Here is a 25,252-nt window from a genome sequence, read left to right as displayed (position 1 = left end):
ATGTTTTTCCTTGTATTAAAAAAAAAGCTCCAGACTCAGTAGACCAAGTGAAATATGAGTTCAAGTTGTAACCTGTCGTGGCCAATAAAGAACTGAATCTAAATCTCAACATTTTATACATAAACAGACAAAAAAAATCACATTTTTGAGAAAATAATGGAACACAGAAAAGAAATGAACAAAACAGACAAAAACAAACAAACAAAGAGGATACATACACACATACACACATGCATGCATGCATGCCTCTTCACTCATGTACAGTAGTGTTTTTCACATCAGGGGGATCCTGGCGATCATCTACTACGTTATGTAAAGAATGTGATTTTGAATACTTTTTAAATTAGAAAATACATCAAACAACTTTCTGAAAATAGACTGAATAATATTTCCTAATTTTTCTTGACAGTGACAAACATCATACAGTAAAGGAATGTGGGGGGGAACTCACACCTGAATCACATGATTAGTTCATCACCAGGCCTCTGGAGAACTTCAAGACATGTTGAGGATGTAATTTAGCCATTTACATCAGCTGTGTTGGATCAAGGACACATCTAAACCTGCAGGTCCCCCTACCCCTGCTCTGCATTTTGTTATGCAGTGATTACTGAACATGTACCATGTGTCACTTTGTAGACAGCTCACTCATCTTACAGCAAGCAGAGAGAGCAGTACAGTTAATGCAACTCCTTTTTAATGAAAATGAGCCTGTAGTTTCTTCTCTGCCTCAGTATGACTGCAGAGAGATGTTTTTGGTCTTTTAATAGCATTTCATATTAGTTATGTATTTTTAGCTCCAGTGGCCCTGCACACTGCTGTAGAATTCACTGAGAAGTTTATGCATTTTATATGTAGGGGTTTAGTGGTGTTGTGACAAATCCACTGCCTGTATATTTACTTCCAATGTGTGTGTTTTTTTTTTTTTTAACATTTAATAGTACTATAGCTGTTTTAATGTTCAATGCTTCCTATAATAGAACATTAATGATAGCAAAACACAGCAAACTCACACTGAGCTGAAGTGAATGTATAAATATATAGGAAATAAAAGCCAATTTCTGGCCTTTTTTTACGCCACTGGTTTCTGAATGATGGTACAGGCGAGACGGATCTCATTTCAGTATTGTTCACTTTATCAACATGTGGTTAAAATGCATTTGGCATATTTTCCCCTAAAACTAACCAAATAGTGTTTTGGTGTCTAACCACGCAGTAAGAGGAAATAGTAGTAATGTTGGACAATGTTAGCACTGGGAATTTTAATACAGCATTAATTAAAACACAAATGGAGAGGTTTTGCACTAGATGAAACAGTGAGATTGAAAGATATTTTTCCTTTGCTGCTTTTTGGTTGTGTAGCTGAAGTTTGGCTTAGCTGAAGCCCGCCTGGGTGAGTTCTGTCTGCTGGAATCTTTTTTGACATTTGGAACTTTAGGACAGTTTTGGGAAACAAAAACCACATGCAATCCATGGTTTGGTTTCCTTGTGCTTCCTCGTATAATAAACCTCCAATATGCAAGACTAAAATAATCCCCCAGGGACCCAGAGTCATCAGGGCAATGGCATCCCCTTTTCTGTAGTAAATCTACCCCAGCTAACATAAAAGCAAATGTTTCTGTTGATGAAGCTGATTATGCAGAATGAATTATTCAGTGTGCTCCAATTGCCTAATGACTACCGTTCATTCAGCTTTAGCCGTGCAAAATTTTGCTGATGTTTGTATAGCCTTTGCCAGAGAAATTATAACTATTGATTCAACTTTCTTCTGGTCTACTTGCAGGCATTATGCAAAAAACCCCCCCCCAAAAAAAAAAAAATGACGCTGCTGTTTCAACGAGTTTTTTTTCCATTTTTTTCTTCTTTGTTCACTGTAGTTCATTGTATTAGGTTTCAGGTTGCTTGACTAACCTCAAACACAGCCAACAAAAGCCTCAAATTTTTATTCAACTTGTGAAAAATAGTTTTAAAACAGGTTTTCTTCCATTAATCCCCCCAGGCTGTGACCTGTTTGTTTATTAGCGCCCCAAGGCTTGCATTCTAGAACAACATAAGTAATTTACTAATTGGAGTGTGAAATTACAGGGAGTCTTACATTACAAAATGTCATTGCACAAATAGGGAGGAGAGGATCAAAGATTTATGGTTCAAAAGTGCTGTGTTACCAGAAAAAAGAAAAAAACTGTGTGCAATTTCCAGCTCCTCCCAAGCCCATATAGTCTCAAACCCATTTCCCTTTTTCTTTCACAATCCCCCTAATGATCGTAACAGGCCTCGGAGCCCATAAATCTCCACAGTAGGGAAACTAAGTGTCTCATCATTATGCAGAATCCACCTATCCTCTCAAAGAGCATCCATGTAAAGGCCTCAGGACAGTAGCGGTACTTGTTTAAATCCAATCTCATTTCAGCAAGCTCTTCATCACTTTCTCCCCCTCTGCACCTAATGACGTCCCCGTGCCATATTGTTGTCTTATGTGTAATGGGGATGAGCTGAATTACTCTTCCGCTTGACTAATGGTGATGACTGAGTTAAGTTGACAGAGTCATTTTCAGTTGAGGTAATGTTGTTGGTGACATTTGTTCCCTAAAGAAGTTACAAAGTCTTCCAGGAGTCGTCTGTTGGACGGCTGTCACCTTCACAGGATTAGGGTTCAAGTGCGCATCTGTTCATCTGTTCATGCGAGTAGATACGAATCACAAAGCGATGCATTCACGTTATGTGACGGTGATCTAAATATGTCACGATTCAGTTCATCGGAAGAATGATAAAAAACTCTTTTTACAGTTACATGAAGTGCACTCAAGTAACCTCCAAATACAGTACAGGGTGACCTTGAACTGCGAGAACTGTTAGTGCTCGAAATGACATGACGAGATCTAACAAAACGAGTTACTCATTCTTAGACCAGTACCTGGATTGCTCACATCACATAGTGGTGATAATTAAGTGCTATTTCTCTGCTTCTATTGTCTGTTTTGTGGGATTGATGCTCACATCGACAGTGTTAGAACATCTAGAACGGTTCGCCAGAGAACTGTGACGAGGAACAAACGAACTAAACAAGAAAAAAACCTTCAAGAATAAACAACAGAACAGCAGGGAACAGTTAATGTAAAGCAGGAATTGAACCGTTAAAATAAATTCAGACTGTAACTCGTGAGCATTCATACTCACTGAATCCACAAACCAGGTGTAACGAACTAAGGCTACGTCCACATGCACACAGGTATCTTTGAAAACACAGATTTTCCATTTTCGTACCAAAAAAAAAAAAAAAAATCCTGTCCACACGTGCAGTTTTGAAAAAATATCTCCCTCCACATGTAAACACAAAAAACAAAGTCAAGGCTGTCAAGAACATGCCAAAGCAGCACCCTAACCGTGTAGAAACATTGGCCAATCAGAAGTCTAGAAGCCTGGGAGGGAAAGAGTAAATGAGATGGTGCATTGAAGCAGAAATGTGGAATTATTCTTCAATATCACAGCACCACCTCACTTTCAAAGTTGTCCCACCAAGCGGTGGTCCGACCCGGTCTCGTCCAAAACTGACAATGACGTTGGCGTCCGGACTTGGGTTGTGAGAGCGTCTGTGTTGAATGTAGAAGCCACCTCCGAAGTTCGCTCTGATGCCTCTGTCCTTCTAAATGTAGGGACAGTAACTGCGTGTAAAAACTGCAGATAGATTAACAGCAACAGTATTTTGTCTCTATCCACCATTGTAGAAACTCATCTCATGTAAACAATAACGTGGTGCAAAAAGGTGCACACCTTTGACGTTGCGTGAATAAATCTCTGTTTTCCTTGTCCACACGTAAACAGCGTTTTGGATCACTGAAAACTCAGTTTTTGTGTTTCCATGTGGATGAAACGCCCAAACGTGTAGAAAAAGCTGCATTTTTAAAAAATACGTGTGGACGTAGCCCAAGATTCACAGTAGGATGACAAACTTGGATAATACTGCAAGTGGGAAGACAATAGAATTACTAACCCCGTATTCTGGGACATGTCCAGATTCAGAGGATTTGTTTTGCAGTATTTGAGAGAAATCATGCTTTAAAGCTAGCTGCACAACGTGATGGATGTATTTCTGGGTCACACGAAACATGAGGAGTACTTCCCAAAGTCTAACTTGCACAAAATCATCGTGCTAGGTGTCAGTCACCAAGCGGCTCAGGCCCGGTGGGCTCAGTGTCCTCGTCAGTTTTTCTAGTTACGTCAGTAGACTTTAGCTGTGGGGGCACACAGACTTTTAGAGATGGGCCTGGACTCCACAGGCTGTCCATAATGCCACCGCTGTTCCAAACCCATCAAAAAACACTGAACACTAAACCATTCAAACACAAATTGCATCTACAATTGCTGAAAAGTGGAGGCGAGCTGTTTGCTGGCTCTGTGACATTAGGAGAAAAATATTGCACATCTCTGTACTGACCAGCAAAGGAAAAGCAAAACCGTGCTGCTTCCTAACCACCCAGCAACCGCTGAGGCTAAAAACATGAAACTTTCAACACCAATGTTAAAATACCAAACTACTGTAACCCGCGTTAAATATCACTGTTGGTACAAAAAATGGTTTTGGTCTCTTCTAAGGCCCCAAACCCCCAAACTACTGTTTTACATGATTTGTCATCATATTTTTTTTTTTTTTTTTTTAGAAATTACAAGTACTTTACATTTCAATAACACTTGATGTTATGGCTCTGGCTTCAAGAACAACTTTATGTCAAAAGTGAACCTGAAATAAACATTTTCCTCCTACTGCTGATATTCTTAAAAGATTTTATCTCAAATGTAATTAGAAAAACCTAGTCACGCAAAACACCTGCAGCAGGTATGATTGATTATTTCAGAGTGTGGCCCACGACAGAGTGAAGTTGTCATGTGTAGTTGTTCACATCGTGTGAGCCGTTTGAGGCCCAACAGCAAGATTTGACCCCGGGGCTTCCAAACAGACTCATCCAGCCGTGTGTCCGTGCTGCAAACACATTTAAAATGTGGGGTGTCATTCTTTGTCTTTTTCATAGAAAAAACTGAACTAATCAACCTTTCAAGAGTTGTTAGATTTGGAGGAATGCATCAGTGTTTTGTCTGTCTTATTTCTTATTTTTGTTTTTTTTTGTTTTTTGTGGATTCTTCACAGTAAAACACAAAACAGGTGCAGACACATCTGGATCGGCTGTCTGATATGGTCAGGGTTTTATATTTAAGAGCGAGAATCAGCGACACGATCTTGGGAAATAGCAAAATGCTCTGTCAAGTAAAATGGGTACTTTCGTTTAGCTGCTGAGGTTGTGACTGGGAGAAGCTCAGAGGATAACAGCGCTGCTGGGAACAGCTTCTCTTCTCCTCTCTTCCACATACATTTGAATTACACAATGTGCTCAAACGCTTTTTCTTTTGAAGGCTCAAACAAAACTAAAAATATGTCTCCATGCTCGCTTCCCAGACAAAGTAGGAATATTCTCCACTACGTGCTCCCGTGGGAAGCCGACAGCCCACCTACAACGAGGAAGAAAGCGGCATAACAGCCTTTCCGAGAGAGCCACGCAGTCCCTTCAGTCCTTCAATATGCAAACATTGTTTGACTTAATCCACCCTAACGATGCAAATTTATGCTGTTAATTATTTCTCGCTGAATCGTATCCTGGCTAAACGTTTTCAGATATGCAACGGGGACATCAGACTCCATAAAGTATTCAGAGGGAGAGGGAGAAGGCATTATTCAGGATTACTCTTTTTTAAAAAAAATTCTTTTTCATTTGCATCACCTCCACGAAATGAATTTGCATTCGCCACTTTGTACCCCTCCTAATATGGGCAATGTTGTTGTGTGTGACCATAGATTTTGCTGCTGAAGTGTCCTCTTTGAGATAAGCTCCTTTAATGCAAACCTTGTCTGATAGGAAATTTTGCACTGAGTCTACAAATGCTGGCTCATTCTCTGCCATTGTAATCCTTTGGCAACTAAATACGATTCCTTTTGTAAACCTCTGATATATGACACATGCACACTAAAAGTTTCATACAGCAGAAACCGTTCTGCTTGTGATAGAATTGTTATTGTGTCAATGCGATTACAATGAAGATGAGTACTTTCAAGCAGGCGTCTTTCATTTTCCTTGCAGTTTAATTAAAAAAGCAAATTTTCAGTAAGAAAAATGATTTATTCTGATATTTAGTAGCCTTATTTTTTTTAAAACAATAGTAACATATGTCTTTGCCAGAAAAGCTTCTACAGCCTTCGACAGTTCGAGTGAGTGGGCCGGTGCATATGTTTGACGGTGTAGGCAGAGAAAGCCAATATATCCAGCTTGTTCTGCTATACGTTCTTCACAAGCTGACAGATGTTGTTTTTGGTAGCATCTGTAGTTTAGCAGGTGGCCACAGTGGATGAACTGAGGTGCTGCACCAACGCCCAGCTCAAGTACCTTCCAGTGTAATCCTCAGCTGAATTATTTTGAACCACGAATCATGAAAAAGTAACTTGACCTAAATATAAAAATATTAGGTCGCCTTTAGTGTCACATTACTTTTCTTATCTTACCGATGACTAAAGGCACCGTTGTGAGTCTTTGTGGTTTCTGGCTTTTAATTAGACATCTTCAAAACCTGTTAATGCACCCAATGCCTCAAAAACGAAGTAAGCAAGTCTTTGCACACTCCTTTCCTTTCCTTACCCAGCTTCATGAGGATTGCACCTGGGAGGATTTTCAGTTACCAGGTGAGGCCTTTCAAAGGGTGACCAGTGGAATATTTTGCCTTCTAAATGTGTTTGTAGGTAATTGGGGTAGAGTGCAAACAGCACTATTGACTCTGTACTAATCAATATTTTGGAATGCTTTACAATATGAAGTCTTTCCAGATCATTTCAAGTTTCACATAGTCACAGAGCTTTGATAACAAAGCCATGTGTGAAGCTGCAGTTTAGTTTTTCTGTAACATGATATCTTTGGTTATATGTCATAATATCTATGTAGATAAGCAACAGCAGTAGCCATTATCAAACATATACTGTAACTGCAGTTGTTTGGGTCTTAGTTTGCACATGCTTTATCATTAATGAGAATCGGGCATATACACTGAATTTATAGCTGTGGCATGTAATGACCACTTGCTCAAAATGACAACAGAAAACTCTTCCAAACAAATCCATCGTGGCATCTATTTGAACACATCCAAATCCGTCCACCCAGCTTTTGTCTGAAAGGTGGCGTTGAGCTCGAGCCAAAGATGTTGCTCAGCTGCTGCAGTGCATTTCTCAACCCAATGACTCTCCAGATGGCAGGTATCTTTAGTGCTCAGCTCCTTGTCCTGAGCTGCGACAGCTCTGCCTCGCTCCACCGAGCTGCAGCGAGCCCACCCTCCCAGGGTACTTTTAATGGACTTTAATTTGAAACACATGATCAGGACAATACAGACAGTGCACTTGCTAGCACAATGGAGATAATAGGGGCCCTCTTTATGCATCTGGGGGCAGCAATTCACACTATAATTATTCCACGTGGGGGGAAAAGACTTCTTGAAGGCCTGGGATGAGGCTAGCTGCTTTACATTAGATACAGATTGTGAGGTGCTGGTTTATGCACATGTCAAGCTGGGCTGTACATGGCAGGCTAAACCTGAAGGCATTGTAGGAATTCTAATGAACTTTGACAACCAATGTAAGCAATAGAGGGGCGGGGGGACGGGGCGGGTTTCTTTAAAAATAAGCTGTTTCACTTCTCGGTCAGCTAAACAGAATAAAGTCCAAGTACACCATTTGCTGTCATGCGAGAACACATATGGTACCTGTGTGACTGCCAGGCAGGTGTGCAGCCTGTTCTCATTTGTTATGTAGCTATAAGGCAGCACGCTGAAGTAATGAGGAATCAGTGAAGGAACCTGGAGGAGGTGGTGCAGTGTGAAAGCGAACACAAAGCCAGAGGGAATCTGTTTGCTAAACCTGACTGGGCACATATTAGTGTCTGACACTGATAATCATGCAAGATAATATTTTAATTTGTTGAGCAAATGCTGTTAACACGTGGTTGCAAATCACAATGAGTTTGTGCTGTGATCCACTTTTTTAGTCTCAAGTAGTCGAGTGGAGTCAAATCCATTTGCAAGAATTTTAATGAGGATAAACACCTTTAACATCAGGAACAAAATACTCTGTCATTTCACATTAAAGCTTTCAGGATAATTACAGCTATCAGTGTTGATTTCACTGTTACTTTGGAACGTGTTATTGTAATCACATTACATTTGCCTGCAATGCAGTAGTAATCCAACAAGTTCACGATAGATGGATAGAAACTAAAATGACTGAACATGAGTATTATTTGCTAAGGGTCAAAATTGTGACAGCAAAACATGACAGCGAGGCTCTACAAGCATCTGGATAATCAGCACATCTACACAATCAGAGACCCCCAGAGCCAAAGTGATGCTCACACACAGTGTATACCGACTCCGGCTTGATTTTCAACAGTTACCTGTTTGCTCGTTCCTACAGCACAATCACTGTCACCACAACATGTTTCTGTGGGCTGTTGGATAGAGATTTGCACGGATATGTGGGCAGATGAAAAGTTTAATGTTATATTGTTAACTTCCCAAACGATGTTGTGGAATAAAAAAAAAGTGAAATTACTGTCTTTTTTATAAAAACAGCCTCAGTGCTGCTTATCGTGTAGTAGAAAGAAATTCTGTCAGTTGCAAATGTGATAAAACATTGCATGCAAATGGCACTCGGAACATCGTTTTTGATTACAATAGCCTCCGACTGCTGTTAAAAGCTCTGCAAAATGCTTGTCCAAAAAGGTTTGTTTCCCTCCAGCAGCTAAAACTGCTGCAGAAACTCTTTTGAACCCTGACTGGATTCATACAGTAACTTCCTCATGTGCAGCACCTGCAATAAAAATACAAGAATGAGCTGTAGAAAAAAATCTGGATGATTTCGTCCTTTCATTCTGCCTCTGGCTTCTAATTAGGGCTACAGGCTAACAATTATTATAATTAGCAGTTAATCTGAAGATTATTTTCCTGATTAAATGATAGTTCATTTATCTTTAAGATGCCATAAAGTGGCAAAAAAAACCTATTCCCTAATTTTCCAAGGTGACACTTTCAAGTGTTCCACCAACACCCCCAAATATGTTCAGACAGAAAAGCCCAGTACAAAAGCACCTCACAATACAGAAGAACTGGGTGTTCTGCTTAAGGAAGGACATTTTTTTTCTTGAGCTTCAGGAAAGCATTGACAGGTGTCCTTGTCATTATTAATTACTCATCTGACAATGCAGTGATTATTAAATTGCTGTTAGTAAACTAGTCAATCAAAAAACTAGGTTTGCGATTTGAAAAGGAAGTCTTAGTGCACTTTTTTGTAGCGATACAGTGGCGAGTAGGAAGGATGTTTTAGATTGGACCGCTGTGTTTATGGCCTCTCACTCAGAACAATCCAGACGGCACATAGCCCTTGCCTATACCTCTCCATATAGGATCATCCCTACTGCTGTATACTTTGCAGGCTCAATAAATTGTGGGGCATAAAACCCGTCCTCATCTTTCCCCCCATACGGGATATGCCCAGCCGATGTCAACAGTAGCCATTTGATTTAGAGCACTGTACACAGATGCATCAAGAATTTATAGGGGACTTAATTAGGAGTTGTAAAAGTGACTTATAGTAATTGTGTGGGACACAGGGCCCTATAATGTGGCCGTTATCATTTCCATAATCCAAAGTCTTGATTCTGTTCTCAGAACTTTTATGTCTTGCTCAAACTGTTTGTGCTTTGATCTTAATGCAAAGAGCTTTTCTGGGTGGCAGAACGTTACCGCTGCAATGCTGCAGAGGAAACAGTGCAAATGAAACATGGCAGCAAACCCACGCTTCACTCTCTTACTGCAGTGTGTCACTGAAACGATGTTGAGGGCATCAGGGCAAAAGGCATGACGAAATTGTATCAAACTTGAAGCACAGAGGAATTATACTCTTGAGTCAATTTGCTACATTTTTTCTGTTTAATTTCTCTATCACAAACTAGTGGAAGCCTCATTTTGAGTCATTTTGAAAACTGCAAATTAGGCCAGATGGTGACAACATGCCTGGGAAATCACCCATTTTAAAAGTTCAGCCCATCGAATGGCCTTTATCAGTTTTTTTTTTTTTGCTCACATTTCTATCATTACCAGGTGGATGAGAAGGTTGTTATTACCTCAATGAGTGGAGGTCGTTTGGCCCGCTGGATGGAAATGGCAATGGAGGAAGTGTTTCCTGGTTAAAATGGCAACACAAATCCATGTTTGGAAGTTAGAGAGGTTGCAGAGACTTATGCCATGGTCTAGTTGATGCATTTGTCATGGAATTATCATGCAAACACAGTTCCATAATCATTTATGCTTAAGCTGTCACCTTGTCCTGATGAGGTGGTCCTTCTATAATGTGTCATGCGTTCATGGAGTGACTGAGGTCTGAATATTCCTCGCTGCACTGGACAGCATATACTACGTTGTTTAGTTTGTGTTTGGGAGTGTTGTCCTTGGGATGAACCAGTTTTTGTCTGTGTGGCTGGGTCTGAAGTACACTGGGATGCCGTGTTTGGAGAAGACTCTGCTGAGTTTCTTTGATAAACCTGCTACATAAGGGATGATAAGGTCTGATGTTCTTTTCTGTGCATCTTTGCTGATCTGAGTTAATGTGAGCAGTGAAGGTTTCTACTTCTTGGGTTTTGATTTTGACCCAGGTGTTATCCACGTATCTGTTCCAGTGACTAGGTACTGTCCCTTTAGAAGAGCCAAGACTTTAACTTTCCACTTCCTCCATGTAAAGGTTGGCTGCAATAGGTGACACCGGGAAGCCCACGGCACATCCATATTTCTGTCTGTAGAAACCCTCATTGTATTTAAAATATGTGGTGGTAAGGCAGAGGTGTGCAAATGTGATTGGGGGTAAAGCTGGTTGTGTTTTCCAAAGAGCTGTCTCGTTGTAGTGGTTTTCTGAGAGTCTCTTCTGCCTCAGTTGTAGGTATGCAAGTGAAGCATGAGATGGTATCAAAGGACATTATGGTTTCCTCTGCATCCAGTAAAAGTTCCTGGACCTTGTTGGCGAAGTCAGTGGCAGCTGTTGTGGAGAAATGGCTAAATTGCAGCTTATTTTCAGATTCAGTGAGATCCCTGTCTGGTAAATTCTTCATCCACTTTTTTCTTGACTGTTGACTGTTATTTTTTTTTTTGGTTGTGCCTTTCTCTTGTTCGTATATATTCCTCTTAACGGTATACAGGGAGTGCAGAATTATTAGGCAAGTTGTATTTTTGAGGAATAATTTTATTATTGAACAACAACCATGTTCTCAATGAACCCAAAAAACTCATTAATATCAAAGCTGAATGTTTTTGGAAGTAGTTTTAGTTTGTTTTAGTTTGAGCTATTTTAGGGGATATCTGTGTGTGCAGGTGACTATTACTGTGCATAATTATTAGGCAACTTAACAAAAACAAATATATACCCATTTCAATGATTTATTTTACCAGTGAAACCAATATAACATCTCCACATTCACAAATATACATTTCTGACATTCAAAAACAAAACAAAAACAAATCAGCGACCAATATAGCCACCTTTCTTTGCAAGGACACTCAAAAGCCTGCCATCCATGGATTCTGTCAGTGTTTTGATCTGTTCACCATCAACATTGCGTGCAGCAGCAACCACAGCCTCCCAGACACTGTTCAGAGAGGTGTACTGTTTTCCTCCTTGTAAATCTCACATTTGATGATGGACCACAGGTTCTCAATGGGGTTCAGATCAGGTGAACAAGGAGGCCATGTCATGAGTTTTTCTTCTTTATACCCTTTCTTGCCAGCCACGCTGTGGAGTACTTGGACGCGTGTGATGGAGCATTGTCCTGCATGAAAATCATGTTTTTCTTGAAGGATGCAGACTTCTTCCTGTACCACTGCTTGAAGAAGGTGTCTTCCAGAAACTGGCAGTAGGACTGGGAGTTGAGCTTGACTCCATCCTCAACCCGAAAAGGCCCCACAAGCTCATCTTTGATGATACCAGCCCAAACCAGTACTCCACCTCCACCTTGCTGGCGTCTGAGTCGGACTGGAGCTCTCTGCCCTTTACCAATCCAGCCACGGGCCCATCCATCTGGCCCATCAAGACTCACTCTCATTTCATCAGTCCATAAAACCTTAGAAAAATCAGTCTTGAGATATTTCTTGGCCCAGTCTTGACGTTTCAGCTTGTGTGTCTTGTTCAGTGGTGGTCGTCTTTCAGCCTTTCTTACCTTGGCCATGTCTCTGAGTATTGCACACCTTGTGCTTTTGGGCACTCCAGTGATGTTGCAGCTCTGAAATATGGCCAAACTGGTGGCAAGTGGCATCTTGGCAGCTGCACGCTTGACTTTTCTCAGTTCATGGGCAGTTATTTTGCGCCTTGGTTTTTCCACACGCTTCTTGCGACCCTGTTGACTATTTTGAATGAAACGCTTGATTGTTCGATGATCACGCTTCAGAAGCTTTGCAATTTTAAGACTGCTGCATCCCTCTGCAAGATATCTCACTATTTTTGACTTTTCTGAGCCTGTCAAGTCCTTCTTTTGACTCATTTTGCCAAAGGAAAGGAAGTTGCCTAATAATTATGCACACCTGATATAGGGTGTTGATGTCATTAGACCACACCCCTTCTCATTACAGAGATGCACATCACCTAATATGCTTAATTGGTAGTAGGCTTTCGAGCCTGTACAGCTTGGAGTAAGACAACATGCATGAAGAGGATGATGTGGACAAAATACTCATTTGCCTAATAATTCTGCACTCCCTGTATATTTCTTCTCTTTGCTGTTTATTCCTGATGTCTTTACTATTCATATCTTTTCTTACTCCTGCACAGTTGGCATGGATCACCCATAATTTTGTTGTACATGTACAATGACAATAAAGGGCTATTCTATTCTATTCTATTCTATTCTATTCTATTCTATTCCAGTATATTCTGTTCTTCTTGTGATGTTTTCCTGTTCTTGTCTGTATGGTCTAGGCATCGACTCTGAATTATACGTTTTTGTTTGAAGTGAATGGACTTTCCAGAGTTGTATTTCTTTCCCTTTAATGTGTTGGGCCAGCTGAGCCTTGCCCACTAGCTGAGAAACTCAAAAATAGGGGAGGGCACGAGTGTTTTGACTTCCTGCCAAGTCTGATTGATCTTATTCCAGAGTGCTTTAGAGTTCTATAGTAAAATATATCTGTCTTATCCTTTTGCTTAGAAGTTGGTTTTATGCTCACCATAGAATGAACTCTGCTCCGTGTCTCCTGACTGTGGATCCAAGGAGCAAACTCTTGGAAACACGTCTGCTTTGTCTGCATCTTGGGTTAAAGTGGAGGTGGTTTCTGCAGTCCGCTAGTTTTCTTGATTCCCTTTCCTACTCCCGGACCAATAGAAGAGTGACTGCATATAAAGCTCAGACTGGTTTTCCAAGCATTTAAAATACTGTCAGTGAGAGTAACCAAAAGATAAGATATGTGGGCAGTGATTCAGATGTCAGAGTATGGCTCACCAACATTACAATTTGTTTGAGTAGATTTTGAACAATCCTCTGGTAAAAATGGGGATATATGTCTTAAATTCAACAATTCACACTCTTTTCGTGAAACTGCTGTCTTTCCACAGATTCGCCTCCATGAAAACAATTGTCAGGTCTAGTGTTTGTCTGCGATTGTCTTGGGTCTGGAAAAATTAGGTTTCTTTTAATGCTATAAACAAGCACTATTATTTTTCTTTTTTTATCAAGATGGAGGCCAAAATCTCAGACAAATATAGCGACCCTACCACAACCTCTCTGATGTTCATCAGATTGCATCTGTTGCTTTAAAAAACTACATAAACAGACTGAAGAACTGGAGAATCCAAGAACTAGGAGAGCAGTCCTAGACATATCTATCCACTTTTACTTCCCATTGCCTCAAGCAAAATCCATAATGTCTTATTTAGTGGGTGGGAGTCTCATAATGGTTGGAAATCCAGTCAGAATGGGCTGTTGCAGGGGTCAAAAACAGTCTGCACAGGCCTCCTATCACTAATTGGCTGGTGTTAGACATTTTATCCTACACTCTGAGGATAATGGTTTGCCTCATGTTATGCCTCTTTTTTCACTGCAGGCTTTTTTTCCCCAACAGTTCATAGTGAGAGTTAAAGAAAGCTGTGATTATGATCTCAGCTGTTTCTTTCTATGACATATACTGGACTCGTTGGCAGCCCCATAGCTAACAAGTAGTTTGTCTTAGTTTGCAGCAGAAAACCAGCAGCGGGGTCGGGTCTCATGTTGTCATGAAACACATGTCGTTGTGTCTGTGTGGGGTTTCTTCACCATCACTCTTTTTGTAATTGATTTCCATGGCAGACAGCTACTGCAGAGTGGTCATCTATCTTTTATTTTAATTCATATTTCATTTTGAGCAAAGTGCACTTGCACTAGGATTTAAAAAGCAAATGCAATAATTTACATTTTTACCAAGCCTTTGCACCAAATCTAAAAAACAGTAAAAAAAAAAAGGAAGTTATAAAAAAAGCTTTCTGAAATGTATTTTACAGTGCTTTATGTGTAATCTCTCTTGTGAGAAACCAGAGTTTGAATCTATTCATTTCTCATTTAGGTTCCATCTGTGTTTGATTTAACTCACTTCCCGGTCTCGATTTGTTTCCTGTAAAGCACGAAGCCTCAAGGAGGAGAAAATAAACAAAAAAACAAAAGCACGAACCAACACATAAACTTTAAGATTTATTCCCCCTATGCATGTGAAACCCAATAACCCTGTGGAACTGCTAAGCTAAACATAGTGAAACAAAACCTGTTTTATATGCCCGCACGTCTAAAGCACACTTTAACTGGTTTGATGGCTAAATGTGATAAAACCAGTGCTGCCTGGAATGAATTTCTTGTGAGACTTGAACTCGAGGACCTTTACTCTGATCTAATCCTCTGAGTGATACAATGATAGACCATATGTGTAAATACACTTGAGTCTGTTTCCCTGTATCTCATTTAACACAAATTATTCCTACGATCAGAATATTTGAACCCGTGCAGGTCACAGGATGATTGAGTTTGTGGAACCTGACCAGTAGAAGGCTCGTACTGCATCCCAAAGATTTGCATATTTTGTAAATTGTTTACAAAACCAAACACGCACGAACTGGGATTGGCATTCGGACTGGGTCTTTATTTATATTCCTAATTCTTTCACTACTTTTAATTCCAGTTCTAATTATTTTGTTTGGATTTAAAGTTATTTTTTGGTGCACCTTCAAGCTTCACTGCTATTTCTTTCCTTTAAGTTTAACTTTGAGATGTTTTTAACTTTGTTATTACTGTCGCTCGGCTTTGTTAATCACTTTGAGACGATAAAAATGTTATAAAAGGTGTAAAACTGAAATTTAGAATTGTGCATTATTTAAATTTAAACATCTTGTCCTGGACCTCTGGACTGTTTTCAGCATTGCACAGTCATATTAATGCTCTTGTTTCGATGGATTGGATGCTGGATTCTTTCCAGCGTGTCAAAGCATTGATCTTTAAATGTGATTATCATTTTTGTGTAAAAAGTTTAAGGGAGTGCAGATTCTACTTCACTACTAGATTTTAAAACTGAAGTTTCCTTCAGGTTTATGTTTAATATTAAATATTCCTCTACAAACCACATCAGCTTTGAGTAAAAGAAAAGAATCTCTTGAGCATTTTGTCCATCTTAACTTTAATGACAACAGAATATAAGCTGCATGGAGGTTTAAAGCTAATACTCCATCCTATCCCATAATGACCTGACAATGATCCAAAGACATATATATTGCTATTACTATAGCAACAGTTTGCTGTGACCTTCAGGATTTTTTTTTAGCTTTCTTCACCTTTGGGTGACCCTTGAAGTGTCAGTTTGGTCAAGCACAGGTGAGGATGAAGGAAAGTCCATGATAGTCAGCACTTCTTCATCTTCTTTGGTTCTCAAGCAGCTCTTCAAAGCTTGGCGCTTTGAGACTACACTAGAATATTCCTTACACGTGTCTCGTGTTCTTCTCGTTACTCCCACAAATCACAAAAACTTGGATTCTTCAGACAATGACCGTTTTTTCTTCTCCTGTGAAACGCTGGTTTATCTTAGCGCACTCAAAGCATTTGGCCTTGTTTCCCCTTTTGAGCAATGGTTTAGAGATGCCACTAGTCCTCTACTAGACAGCATGCTTTTGCGAGGACTTTTGCTGACTGGATTCTCTCGCTCTTATTTAGCAGATTCTGCATCTGCATGTTGGAGTTGTTTTTCTGTCTTACAATGAGCAATGCTTGATTTATTGATCTTCTGACATGTTCTCAGCTTTGGTGTGCCTGATTTTGTTTTCTATTCAGCTAATCCAGTTTCCACAAAGTGTTTTAGTGCTTCATGTGTTTCCCCCCCTTCATTCCTGCTGTGATTTGGCACTGAGAAAGCACCTCTTACCTTTGAATAACTGCAGACACCCACTATCATGAAGCTACTTAGTAAACAATATCTTTCATTCCAACAGCAGCTGCAGCTGTAAACAGTACTGCTGTTATTTTGTGACGGTGTCACTGTTGTTTCCACAATTGCAGGTGATTTTTTTTTTTTTGTAGGTCTTTTCTTAAACATTTGAGCTGCTCTAAAAGTAAATTTCTCCTGTGGGGATCGCTAAAGTTTTTTAAGTGATCTATCTAATGTTGGACACTTAATGCACTCCTATATTGCTATTACTATAGCAACAGTTTGCTGTGACCAGCAGATGAGATGGCTCCGCCCCTCCCTGAGCCTGGTTCTGCTGGAGGTTTCTTCCTGTTAAAAGGGAGTTTTTCCTTCCCACTGTCGCCAAAGTGCTTGGTCATAGGGGGTCATATGATTGTTGGAGTTTTCTCTACAATATAAAGCATCTTCGTGTGATTTGGCGCTATATAAATAACTTGAATTGAATTGAAATTGAATTATACATTTTGTGTGGGAAAAATGAGGTTTGGCTTTATATTTGTATATATGTACTAATATATTCTCAAAAATATCAATTTGTCTTTTTTTTACATTGAGTGCTGTCGCTCTCACGTGTACATTTAGGTCTGAAAGGGAACAATAGATAAGACGTTGAACTTTTATTCTTTGACAAGAGGTGAACCAGTTTGACCCAAATTAAACTTTTGAAGCTAATTTATAAAATCGCAATTGCTGGACAATTAGGTGTCAATTGTCCACTTCCAATTGGACAACTGACACCCAATCAACCGTCATCTGAACATTACCTGCAACCTAATGCAGAGCTCGAGACATGGTGAACGTTTTCTAAACCTCGGATCACCATGAATAGACGTGTTTTAACTAACATGCTCACTGCAATTCCTCAATCACCATTTAGGCTCTGTCCTGCGTTGGTGACTTTTCTTGCCGACTCCATTGGTGGCGTGGCAGCCAGCCGGCCACTCTTTTGATTTATTGAACTGAGTGGGAAGCTGTGAAGCTTACTTTGTGACAGCTCAGAAGCTTTAAAATTTAAGATGTCATTGAACTGATGAATGGAGAGAGGATAGGCTGTGCCTGCCCGCTGCCATCATATGTCACTGTCCAAAGTGATGAGGGACCCTGCCTGTCGCCCTGTTACACCGACCCAAAGCCTCCAGTGGGGAATCTTTCTTTACTGAGCTTGAATGAATCAGAAATCAAATTTTCTGCAGAATATGTGCCTATGGGTGCTGTCCTTTATTAGACTCTGTGCAACTTCATAAAGACTTGGACAAATGTTTGCCCACAGTTAATAAGAGATCCATGCCTTAAAAACACATGGGACACTAAGATGAATGCATTGGTCTCCTTTATATTTTTATGAGTGTCTCTCAAAAATATAGAGTCCAAGTGCTGATTGTATGACAGAATAAGTGGAAGAGGTTAAACATGTAAAGTCTTATGATCAATAATTCATAATTGATAAATAGTAAAGCACACTACTTTGCTTAAATGAAAAAAAAACCCTTTAATAAATGTTGGGACTGCTCATCAACATCAACACACAGGCTTCACTGAAGCACATAAAACAACAGACAGAAAAGAGAAAACTGATAAGGGCTCACCAAGGCTGCTCTCAGCTGCAATGATTATTTTCTCAGGTGTGGTTAGGAACGGGTTTGTACACAATTATGCTATGATGCATTTCTAGGATGGGCACCCGCAAATTAACAACAAAATATCCCACATAACCATACAAACCTATTTGTGACAATAAAAGGAAAATATTTAGCTAAACTAATGGTCCACAGCTTTAAGATCAGACATGTTATTTACTGCAGTTTCTCCCATCTTCAGATATTTCTATGATTTGTATGCTTTTAATGGAGTCTGGGTTATGCATGGGTTATGTATGGCATTTGTGTGCTATTCTCTCAGTTAGTTGTATATTTTATATATTTTTTAGGAATAGGTATTGTAGATGATGTACTACACGAGTTGTTTCGCGTTGAAATATTTGTTTTCATTCTTAAAAAGATGTTTGTTGCATCGTGTCAGAGAAATAAAAACTTTGACAAAGGAGGTGATAAAACAATGAACCTTGGATAGATAATCAATTGATTTAACATCAGTACAAAACTTTACTTTGTAGTTTGTACCAATTGGTAGTATTTTGATGACACACTGTGGAAGAGAGATTAATAACTACTGATGAACTGCAGAGTGGTGTAAACATACTGATAGTGAAAAGAGGTGAGTGAAGAAAACAGTGTAAATAGAATAGAGAAAAATGAAGCAACAAGCTAGGCCAGAGGCTGCAGTTTAGGCTTCACTGAGGATCAGCATTGGCTCCTCAGCCTGGCAGAGAGCCCCGCCCACCTGCCACTCCACCACTCATGAGCAGAGTACCCGGTGAGTGGTTGTCAATGTATTTCAAATGAAGTCTGATGATGCTGCAGGAGGGGAGATCAGAAGTTAACCGTAGACAGTTAGATGGATGTATTTGATGCTGAAGGCTTGTAATGAGCAGCGACAGCTGAGTGTAGAAGCTAGAGGCGAGAAACCGGTGCATAATTTAGATTAAATTAATGCAGATGTGATAAGCTTTACAGTAAGCATTTTAATTTACAGGAATAGAGGGGTATGGGAGACAACGCAACAATGAACATTTGGAAAAGCTGGTTGAAACTCGAACTGAAGTTCTAAATTTAGCCACAAAGTTGGCTTCAGCCTCATATGGTTATATCGACCAAGGCTAGTTTGTCTGCACGATAGAACATGGATCCCTCAACTGATTGCATCAAGTTTCTATGAGTAAGAACTCGGTGGTACCTGCCATGGCACGAGGAACTTGGAAGATGATAACTGTCAAGACCCCATATAGCATTTTTGTTATTATAGATAGATATCCAGTATGAGGCTTTGTAAGGGTGTCAGCAGAGATTAACCTATTGATACTTGGTGTACAGGGGCTTACAGTATAGACTACAGAAGGATTTTGTGGCTGCTGTAGTGGAAAGCAGGATCAGTTGTACTGTAGAAGGGAGAAGTGGACATCAGTGGTTCAAAGATGTAGCAACAAGTTTTCGTTGCTACAATAAAAATAAAATTAGGAGTATTTGCAGCAGCTTGTACTGAGAAGGTTGATAAAGAGGAAAGCTGAACTGTTAACTCATCACTAACCGAAGACTGCTAACATGTAAAAGTCATTTAGGGAGAGTGACAGTGTAAAACATTTCTGTGAAGGAGGATAAAAGAAAGGAAAAGTATCATCTGTGTGCCAAAGATAAGATCAAAAACCCTTTTGAAAATGCAGCTGTGGTCACGTTTCTCGATGGTTTCTGGCCAAAATGATATGATTCCTTAAAGCGGTCTGAAATTAGAACAAATGGGTTTGTGGTGCAAGTAGACATTTATAGACATATGACGGGAAGGGAAAGGTTCAGCTCTCGAAATTCAAATAAATGATCTCCGGTAATTGTTTTTCTTCAAGGCTATTGTTTACCATGTGTTGTGCTGGGGATGTGTTCGCTTACATAGCTTTTATAGTAAGATGGATGTAGCTACAGTGACATCACTCATCGGTTAGATGGCTCTATTTTGAAGCCTCAGTTTCAGCATTTTGATTGTATTGGTATTTTTAGAAAGAAATGTCTTGAGGTGGATCACAACAAAGAAACTGAGTATACTGCACATTTAAAAATGGTAAATGGCCTGTATTTGTATAGCGCTTTACTTAGTCCCTAAGGACCCAAAAGCACTTTACACTACATTCAGTCATTCACCCATTCACACGCATATTCACACACTCAATTTAAGCAGTAGCAACTTCTCAATTGCAAGCTATATCCACACCTTAAAGCATCACCTGCTTCATTGCCCATTTTAACCTCCTAGGACATGACGTCCACATATGTGGACATCACATTTTGGGTTTTCTAGACCAAAATGCTAAATTTTGCTCTACAAGGACCTGATATCCACTTATGAGGACATTATACTGCCACTGTTATATCAAAATTTTAACGAATGTCCTCATATGTGGATCTCATTTTTCTCAGAAACAAAAATCAGCTAAAAAACAAAACAAAACTGGTAATTCTTTGTTTTTACATTCATCAGATCCCAATCAGCCCAAATAGCATAGAGAAATTGAAAATGTATGCCATGAAAGAGTTCGGATCTTGGGAGGTTAAATAAGATTGGAGGAGAATTTACGAGTTAAGCTCATCAGACTTGGTGTTAAAATCCATAAGAACAATTATCCTAGTGTCTTGTGCTTTGAGTGGGGGAGGGGTAAACACTTCTTTGGGGTAATCAGGTTGGAACCCCCCTTCATTAGTTTTATTGATAGGCCCTTAACATCTCCAGAAAGGCAATGAGACATACTTAACAGCTGGCTTGTACTTCATCCAGCTGATCTTTGTTCGCTTCATAATTTTTATGGATAGAATTTCTAGGAGGGATGTCGGGTTCCATATTGTTAATATCACAGCTTGTTTATGATGATGTCGTCCTGATAGCTTCAACTTCCACTAGGGCTGTTTCCAGTCGATTGAAAATTGGTCGACATGAGGGTTAGCATTTCCAAGTCTGAAAGGGTCTCAGCCGGAAAAGGGTGGCGTGTCTTTCACCAATGGAGGGACTTAAGGTATTACAAGGTTTTGTTCATAAGTGAGAGAAAAGTCCAGTGGTTGATTGACAGATGGATTACAGCATCTTCAGTAATGTGGACACTGTACCAGTAATGTTGTGGTTAAGAAACAACTGACATGAAGGCAAATCTATTTATTGACTTGGCGATCTACATTTCTACCATCACTTATGGCAACTGTGGGTAATGGTTGAAAGAATAAGTTTGTGGATACAGACAGAAATGAACTTCCACTCCTGTGAAGGCTGGCAGCTGACATCACCCTCACTATATCTGAGAACTGGTCTGATGACAATGCTAAGTGTGTTTATTAAAAGTCTTTTAAATTTTGCAAAGCAGTGTGTCGGCATTGTTTCTATTTCTTGCTCATAGTGTGTGTCCTTGGATCCATGTGTTTTGATATCTGCATTTGTAAAGTGGTGCTCCCCAGCTAACGAATTTGCATTTATTCTGTTTATGAAGAGGTAGACACAAACAAGTGAAATCCAATGAATCACACCAACTTTAAAATAGATGATGAAGGTAGCCTGCAGTCTGCACATGTATGGCACTATATTGCTGTAAATGTACACGAAAAAAGCCTACCTGGTGACATAGTTTCCCCTGCAATACTGGCAAAATACATTTGCAGCAGGTGACAAATGTGTATCCTTTTTATCAGAGTAAGTTTCAGATTTGCTGTGATAAAAGACAACAAGTGGGAACATTAGCATAGCCCTCAGATGGGGCTACGGACTCACAGAGCTGCATGAAAATAATAATACACAGGCCCAGCAAGGGTGCTGTTTCTACAACATCAATCAATAGAGACTTGGAAAATGCACCAGGGTTATTAATCGTTTGCTCGAGCACAAGAAAATGTAATTAGTACATTAAAATTGGGCCAGTGACTCCATGCTATGATTCTGTATGCCAGCTGAGCATATATCATTCCATGCATTTGTAGAAATTCCAATGACAGAAATAAGGGTTTGGAGAAAAGTTTGTGTCCAACATTCATTTTTCGAACCAAAACTTCCCAAAGATCTTCAAGTACTTACTCATCAAGCTGAAGTTGGCCACATTATATACATTATATAAAAAATTCCCCTCTCGCTCCTGCGGGTGGTCTTTATCCTTCAAGCTCAGGTCTTCTACCAGAGGCCTGGGAGCATGAGGGTCCTACACAGTATCGTTGCTGTTCCTAGGACTGTGCTCTTCTGGACAGAGATCTCAGATGTCTGAGATCTAGGAGGCAGAGGTCTACCACACCAGGCATGACCCCAGGGAAGGCTCCAGGTCCAGGCTGTGTAAAGATGTCCCTGAGACAATCCAGCACATAACAGCAGGGTGCAAGATGCTGGCAGGCAGGACATACATGGAACACCATAGTATAGTATACAGGAACATCTGTGCTGAGTATAACACAGATGTTGGTGGAAGCCTGAATGTCAAAATCGTTGACCCCCCTTAGGATGGTCAAGACTGACCGAGCTAAGATCCTGTGGGAATTCCAGATAGTAGTGGTGGACAAGCAGAGGAAGGAGGCTGTATTGATAGATGTAGCTATACTGAATGAACATGGAACACGAGAAGCTCAGGTTGAGAGAAGAACTTGAAAAGATGTGGAGGGTGAAGGTAACAGCCGTCCCAGTGGAAATCGTAGCATTCGGTGAAGTGACTCCAGATCCCAGGAACAACATCCGAGACCTCTGTCCAGAAGAGCGCAGTCCTAGGAACAGCTAAGATACTGCGCAGGACCATCAAGCTTCCAGGCTTCTGGTAGAGGACCCGAGCTTGAAGGATAAAGAACGCCCGCAGGGGCGAGAGGTGAATTATATATGTGTTATTAGCATAAAATGCTTCATCTTCAGATCTATACCTCTTATTCGTAACACGAGAAGGGAATAGAGATGCTTCTGTCTGTGATAATATGCTAGCTTAAATGGTCGGTCATTGATGATGATAGCATTTCAGTGGTATGGCAGCCCATCTACCGATAATGCCCCAGGCTAACCTCTACCCTGAAATTAACCAGCCGTGTCTAAAAATCACTCATCGTCTCTTGTGATTAGAATCCAGATGAATGGAGAAACATGTTCGTCTTGCTAAAAGACTTGTGTTTTCCCCCCTTTCTCTCATATCTCTGCAGCTGTACAGCTCGGTCGACTTTGGAAGAAAATGGCAGCTCATCCACGAACACGTCACGCCAAACAGATTCTACTGGTGAGTCACTCATTCTCACATCTCCACTTTTCCCCCTTTTTATTCTGCTCCATTCCTCTTCCCCAAAGTTTTGTTTGCTCAGGAATGCAGAAAGTGTTGCTCATGTTCGGGGCGACTGAGCAAATGATATTGATGGCTTAGAACAAGCTATGTGACTGACTGGTGATGCTGCTAAAATTCTGCACATTTTCTACCCCTTGATACAATCAGGCAGAGATTAATCTCCTTCTTCAGAACGCGTTTTGCATTCAGCGTCCGAGGGCATGTCACATTCCACTTCATTTCTCACACTCACACCCTGTTCATATCAGGCGTCCTGCAAGACCAAATTATTATTTTTACATTTGCAGTAGAAGGAAGAGGGGTGGATCTCTACAGATACATACATGCAGATACATGAGCTATGACTAATAATGGATCCAGGACGTTCCTGTCGCTTCCTATCCAGTCATGTCTGCTGCTCACTCCCCCTGCAGTGTACCTACTATGTCTGAAAGTGCACACTCATCACAAACGTAGGGCTGAATATATTCCAGCTCAGTGCTCGCTGCCCCACTCTGATGTGACTGGGGTGTGCGTGGGATTGCTTTTGGCTATTTGCACCATAACTTGCATAAATCTGGAGCTTTCTTTGCCATTGTGGCATAATCCTAAATAGTGTGCACAATCCGTTGTAGGGTTTGCCCTTCACTGCCAAAGCCCCCTCAAGGACATTTAAACACTGGATGAGACTTTAGCAATGGCTAGGCAGTCCTCCAGTTGGCCGTATTTAGACAATGGCCTCATCAGCCTCCAGGGGCTATGAAATACCACCACAATGGGAGCGCTGTATCCATCTAGTCTAATCCACCAGCAGTGAAATGAACAAGAAAGCACGATTATTCTCTGAGATACAGTCATAGTCAGAGAGTGTAGTGGCCTTGTACCATTCAGTCGAAGATAAGGAGATTGTATTGCATTGTTGTATTTTGCTGAAATGGGATTTGGGCTTTACTCTGTTCTCCTTACTATGTCTAAGATCTGAGATTTTATGGGGGGAGGGGTTTGTACTCATACAGAGCTAATAGTAGCAAAAATATTTGGTGGGGAACGTTTAAATACGTGTTCATTGACTTGTGTAAATGCTAAATCGTGACCATGTTTAAGGGGAACAACTACTCTTGCAAAAGTATATACAGAACAGAAAATGCACAATAGTTTAATTTCTAATTAACCAGTATGACAGAAATAGCTTCTCCTTTACATCCTTTTCTTTTTTGCTATGTTTAAAAATTCTCTTTATATTCAACTTTTTCGTTCTCTCCCAGGTCTGTCACAGGCCTAGACAGGGAGCCAGATCTGGTCCACATGGAAGCTCACACACCAGATGGAAGTAGGTGTCTTACACACAAAGATGAGTAATGAGCAGGTGTCTATAGGCATGAATTCCTCTTTGTGAAAAGAAGTCGTCCCCAAGGAAACGGCATTGGCTCACCCCACCAATGAACCCAGCGTATGATTCCTGATGAATATGGCCTCTTTTATTTTCCCTCTCATTCAGTGAATGTCGCCCCCGTAACTCTGAAAGGCCACAAGATCAAGGTCATCTATACTGTAGGCAACATAAGTGAAACTGCCACTGTATGATGTTGGTGTAGCGTCACTGCAAAAACCTAGTCTTGCTTTTTTCCTCATATTGGTGTCGTATGATTGACAGATGGAGATGCTCGTTTATGGCGTCTACACAATGAAAATGAATCAGGTGCTACACAGAGAGGCAAATTATTCAGAGAGACTCTGCACTCTGCAAATAAGATGAAAAAAATAATTTGATCTAATTGGGAAGGAAATGGTTAGCTTACAAAGACACTTTTAACTCATCACTCGTTACAAAATCTTGCTACAGCTGTTATTCGGTATATG

General features: G+C 40.3%; 1 protein-coding gene across 3 annotated transcripts in view; it reads left to right on the top strand.

Annotated features, from left to right (window-relative positions):
- The window catches only part of sorcs3 (sortilin related VPS10 domain containing receptor 3), a 233,671-nt gene that overhangs the window by 143,034 nt on the left and 65,385 nt on the right, over positions 1-25,252 (top strand). For all 3 annotated transcript variants that reach the window (XM_031744408.2, XM_039614103.1, XM_039614102.1), the window contains exons 5-6: positions 23,277-23,350; positions 24,658-24,722. In XM_031744408.2, coding sequence (XP_031600268.2) covers positions 23,277-23,350; positions 24,658-24,722 — 139 coding nt within the window. The remainder of the gene's footprint in view (positions 1-23,276; positions 23,351-24,657; positions 24,723-25,252) is intronic.

Source organism: Oreochromis aureus, linkage group 6, assembly GCF_013358895.1.
Source record: "Oreochromis aureus strain Israel breed Guangdong linkage group 6, ZZ_aureus, whole genome shotgun sequence".
Lineage (NCBI taxonomy): Eukaryota > Metazoa > Chordata > Actinopteri > Cichliformes > Cichlidae > Oreochromis > Oreochromis aureus.
Note: the sequence above shows the minus strand (reverse complement) of the source record. Positions and strands in the feature narration are given on the sequence as shown.